At 61.1% G+C, this 5,522-nt stretch overlaps 1 protein-coding gene across 1 annotated transcript; it reads right to left on the reverse strand.

Moving 5' to 3' along the window:
• Positions 1-697: 697 nt before the first annotated feature.
• On the reverse strand, positions 698-5,287 carry LOC308248290 (NUT family member 2G-like; the record flags this gene model as incomplete). Its single annotated transcript, XM_080668282.1, has 5 exons — positions 698-1,023; positions 1,482-1,621; positions 2,090-2,218; positions 2,575-3,292; positions 5,272-5,287. The coding sequence occupies 5 exons, from the start codon at positions 5,285-5,287 to the stop codon at positions 698-700; spliced, it is 1,329 nt and encodes a 442-aa protein (XP_080524408.1).
• Between the last annotated feature and the right edge of the window lie 235 nt (positions 5,288-5,522).

A 5,522-nucleotide genomic window follows, 5' to 3' on the forward strand; every position in this document is an offset into this window, starting at 1 on the left:
CCTGGTTTACCTGGGTGTTCCCTCACCTGGCTCCCTCTCCCCGCTCCACACCCCCCCCCCCTCAGCGTGATCTACCTGGAGTTCCGCCCTCCCTGACTCACAAGGGCCTGTCCCTCCTCTAACTCCTGGGGTCCCTGGGTCCTATGGCTCACTTGGGGTCCCCCTCCCATCTCCCTAAGGTCCCACCCTCCCCTGGCTCACCTGGGCAGCAGTGAGCCCTTCTTCCTGCTCCAACTCCTCAGCTAGGGCCAGGGGGTCCTGCTGTGCATCTGGGGAATTCATTTGCTTCAGGAATTGGGGGTGAATGACCTCCTCCACCTGGGACAGAAGGAAGCGGCTGTGAGCCCCTTGGCAGGGAGGACACTGGGAGTCAGCGGGGCCTGGAGGACACGTGGGAAAGCCAAGACCCACCCCGTCCTCCTGCACAGGTGGGTGTTTCACTCCATCATGGTCATCAGGTACACACACAACATGCACACACACAGAAACACACACATGCACATACACACACATGCACACACATATGCACACACAGATAAACACATGCATGCATATATACACACAAAGGGCACACCCACATGAACACAGCACACACCACACCCACACAAAGCGCACACATGCACACACACACATGCACACACAGACACACACACTCTCACGCGCCCAGCTCAGGAGCAAAGAGCAGGGCCCAATCCCATCAGCCTGGGAGAACCCGGGTCTGGGTGCTGCAGCGCCACCCTCTGGGATCTTGTAGGCCCGGAGCTGCGAGCCAGCCCACCTGGGTGACAAAGTCTTCCTGGGAGCACAGCTGGTCCAGGTAGCTCAGGAGACCCTCATCCTGCAGCCACTCCTTTACTTCATCTTCCCATCCTCTACCTGGTGCCCCCATGGGCAGCTCATCCGTGATGTCCATGTCTTCTTGCTCGGCCCCAGAGGGGATCCCATCACGTGACTTGGTCTCCCAGGGCGGCTGGGGTGTGTGGGCGCACTGGGCGCTGGGTACAGCCATCCTGGGAGTGGGCGCTGGGCAGAGAAGGAAGAGGAGGGAGCGTGAGGGGATAAACTCCCACCTCCAGGGCATGCGATGCTGAGGGCAGTGTTGGGGCATTAATATGGGTGCAGCTGGGTTGGGGCCACCTGAAGCCTTGTGACTGTGTGAGGGGAGGTCAGAGGGGAGCACCCAAGAGAGTCATGTGTGAGGACGTGTGGAGCCACCGACTCTCCAAGGGGCCCTGCAGCCAGCCTGCTTCTCAGCAGACTTCATGTGGGCCCTTGAGAGGAAGTGGGGAGAGGGGATGAGAAAGTGGACCAGGTCCAGACCCCATGGGGACACAGGGCCGCTGAGGCCCGGCTCTCAGGGCTGTTTCCCTTGAAAGACCAAAGCCCCCCTGAAGGAGAGGGCCGATGTTGGGGGGAACAGTGGCCTGCGCTAGGCCCTGTTGCCTTTGGCCATGGGCTCCTGTGGGAATGTGCTGGCATACCTGGCTGCCTGCCCACCACTGGGGCTGGGGGCCCCGGAGGATCAGGTCTCGGTGGGGCAGGAGGAGGCTGGGTCTGCGCCCCCTTCTTCAACTGCAACTTCTGAATCTGCATCTGCTCCTCCGCCTCAAACTCCATGAACCTGGGGGTGAGGGGCAAGGCTGTGCTGAGAAGGAGGCCGCTGGGAGACCCACAAAGGCAGCAGCGGATGGAGGGATGGGAGAGCAAGGGCCTTGGGCTGTCAGGGCCCGGACACTGGGGAGGCAGGAGGCTGGCTGAGCACATTCCTGCACAGCGCCTCTGGCTGGATGGAGTCTGGCCCACTGGGCGGGGCACCTCCTCCCCAGCCTGTCCTGAGCCTTCATGTCCCACCCAGGACGGGTCAGCGTCAGAGGAGGGGGAGGTCCCGGGGAGGTGGGACAGGAGCACCCACGCTCTGAAGCTGAGGGAGAGGCTTCCCCATGAGAGAAGGGCCTCTGGGCTGTGGGGACCCCGTGCTGAGTGACACCCTCCCACCACCCTCCTCTCTGATGAGCCCTCACAGCTGGACCCTGCCCAGCAGGCAGTCCCCCCCCCCCCCAAGCTGTGGGGACCAAGGACCCTGACTCACTTCTCTGCCATCTCGAAATAGACCCTCCGGTCACAGTTGCTCTTGCGCTGCCATTCCTGCATGGCCTGCCCTATTCCCTCCTCCAGCGTCATGGTGGGCTTCAGGCGGGACAGGGGCCGGAGCACTGGCCTGTAATGCCTCAGGGTCAGTCATGGCCACAGCCTGGCCTCCACCTGCCTGGCCACCCCAGCTCAGTGGAGCCTGGTTCCCACCCCGCCTGGCAGGACTGAGGGCCAGCAGGTGAGGGAGGAGGCGTCTGTGTGCAAAGACAAGCCTCCCAGCTACTGCTGTCAGGGCCTCACATTCACACCAGCCCATGAACCAGGACTGGAGGTGACCCCGCACTCGCACCCATAGCTGGGACCCCACCCTCAGGCCTTCCCCCCAGCGTCCCAGGATCAGCCAGCCTGCAGGTCCCTCCCACCTCCTCTGTGATGGGAAAGCTCCAGGAGCGCCCCCTGCCCTGCCCTGCCCAGTGCACTCACATGAGGAAGCAGCAAAGAGCTTCCGCATCAGGACTCTGGGGAAGGTGTCCCCGGGCCAGGGCCTTGAAGCGCTGCCAACGCCGGAAGTCCTCGTACACACTCTTGGGGTTAGAGGCATCCTCCAGCGAGGCCTTGGACTGGGAGGCGGCCAGGCCAACCTCCCTGGAAGCCCCATGTGGCCGTGTTCCAGGGTCCACTCGGGGGACAATGGGGATCAGCTGGGCAGCTGGCGGTGGAGCTTGAGGAGGAAGGCTGGGACACCAGCCTCCATTGCCAGCCTGGGTGCCCCCAAAAGCCAAGGCAGGCATAATCGTCTCCACTGCAGTGGCTTCCAAGAAGAGGGGTGCAGGACACACAGCACCCCCACAGGGGGCACCTGGAGCACTCCCGTAGAGGGAGGCCTGAGTCAGGACAATGGTCTGAGTCTGGGAGGGCTGTGGTCGTCCCCCTTCTGACCTGACCTGGTCCATGATGTTGTAAGCCCCAGTCCCAACGGGGCCTTGACCAGCATCTCCTGCCACCAGAGGTGTCCTGGGCCAAGCCGGCAGCACCAGGGGGCGGCCAGGAGGGAATGATGGGGTCCTGAGGGGCGGCTGGTGCTGCTCCCCAGGGGGCCGGTGTGCAGGGCCAGTAGAGGGCAGGGGAAAGGGCTGGGCCATGAAAGGAGTCATGGAGGCACCGGGCTTCAGGGTCACATCCGCTCCCAGCGCTGCAGATGCTGTTGAGACAAAGGAAAGGGTGAATGGAGGAGGAGGACCAGCAAACAGCCCTGAGGCGCTCTGGGCCCCTTTAGCCACTGGGGAATCAGGGCAGTGGTCTCACCAGGGGAGGGCCATTTGGATGGGCAAACTGCAGAGGTGGCAAATGTCCTCAGGTCATTGTCACACTCTGACCTCCAGCTGGGAATTATTCCACTGGAGAGCTTACCCCCATTCGCCAAGGCTCCCTGACCACTGTCTGTGAGAAGCCACAGCCCCAGCCAGCGCTGACCCTGAGAGCCTCCCTAAGGATTCCCTGGCACCGACCCTGCCAGCCTCAGAGGCATGGCCCTGGGCAGAGGTCTGCTCTGGGGCATCGACCCCAGGCAGACACACTAGCGGTGGTGACCTTGGAACTTACATCTCCGAGGTAAGTTCTAGGCACCCAAAGGGCCTCTGAGAACAGGCCGTGTCTAACATATTAGGGCCCATCTGCTCCTCAGTCTTCCTCTTCCTCAATACAAATCACCCCCTTTCTGTCCTGGGCTTGCACAACAACACAGAAACACTTGAGTAATGTCTCTCCACAAGAAGGCACAGGAACCCTGATCTAACCCTTCAACACACCGCCCAGCATGCACATGTGTGTCAGAACCAACAGTGAACACTTAACACGGGCCAGGTCCTGCCACTCGGCCCCAGCGCTCAGACTGATGGCCACCCTCCCAAGCTCTGTCATTTCACAGCCAGCAATGGCTGCAGAGAGTTAGAGGAGGGCCACAGAATGGGGCTGGCGGTAGGGGTTTCCAGAAACTTCCATAGCTGCTGTCCTGTTAGATGGGTCATGGGACTGCAGACTGGGTGAGGTCCTTCCCCTTCCAGCTCCCAACAGTGGAAAGTGAAGGCACAGTAGGAAGCAGGTGTGAGCGGTGACAGTGGGACACAGTTGTCTGAACACATCCCCGCTCAGAGGAACTGGAGCAGACCTCGTCCAGGAGAGCACGCTGCACACCGCCTGCCCCTCATTACTCAGGACAGGCGGCCTTGGACGTTTACTACTGACACAGACCATGGTCCTCCTGCCCCTGTGCACTCCGCTCCCCCTTTAAAAAGGAATCCGCCTTCGCAGACGTTCCGCGGAACACCACCCACGTTCCACATCTGTTTTCTGTCCCTGAAGCAGGGACGTGGACTGTGAGCAAAACCCTCATCTCAAAGGTAAAGGGCAGGGCAGAGGGTGCGACATGGGATGGTCCACAAGAGGAAGTCGTGTGAAGACCTGGGTGGCACAGGGAACAATTCGGGACAGCTCAGGGAACCGGGCCCTATCTTGGTGGAAGGTTCCGGGCCACCCTGCCCGTGGGGAATCCCAGCCAACAAGCGGCTCCCTGGGCTGAGGAGGAGTGAGCTCTGGGCTGGAAGCAGGGGAGAAGCTCTGAAAAGCAGCAGGTGGAGGACCTTCCAGCCCACCCTCGGGAGGACATTTCATTGTGGACTTGGCCACAGACAGCCCCACTGGACAGCTTTCTGGCTCAGACCACCCTCCCACTGCCCCCATTCGCTCTAGTGTACTCAGTTCAAATCCCTTAGAAAGATGCTGCGGGGCCAGCTCCAGGTGCCCGAAGAACAGCACACAGGACTGGGCTTTCCTGAGACCACCCTGTGCCACCCCCACGACATCGCCCACTACTCCCCGCACACACATGGAAGTGGCTTGTCTCCCCTCTGGGAAGAACCCACGTGCCTGCTGCCGTCCTTTCTCCACACCCAGGCATGTCCCTGAGCCACCCTGACCCCCCTCTGAGGCGCCCTCCTGACCAGTGCTGTCACAGGTTCCCACTGGCTCCCAGCCTCCCCGGGTGACAGGTCATTGGAGGCCCAGTGCTCTCTCCCTCCCCTACTTCAGTCAAACCGTGTTTCCCCAGTGTCACATTTCAATCCCAAGTTTTGAGGGACAGCTCAGTGTTTAAAACATCCCCCCTCCAATCTATAGGCTTACCTCCTACTGAAGCCATCCTCGCAGACTCATTCACTGACTACCGCTGCCTAGTAGCCTCCACAATGAGAAAAGTCAAGTCGAGGATCCAGAGAGTGACCTGCTCCAACAGCTGCTCAGCATCCAGTGGAGGGAAGGTTTGGATTTAAACAGTAGAATGTAGGACTCCAGGCATTCTGCAGCGGGGGAGGGGCAGAGGACCGGTGGGCTGGGGGGTGGGGGGGGACATTCTATGGAGGGCTCTGATAGGTAGG

Source organism: Plecotus auritus, assembly GCF_963455305.1.
Source record: "Plecotus auritus genome assembly, chromosome: 5".
Lineage (NCBI taxonomy): Eukaryota > Metazoa > Chordata > Mammalia > Chiroptera > Vespertilionidae > Plecotus > Plecotus auritus.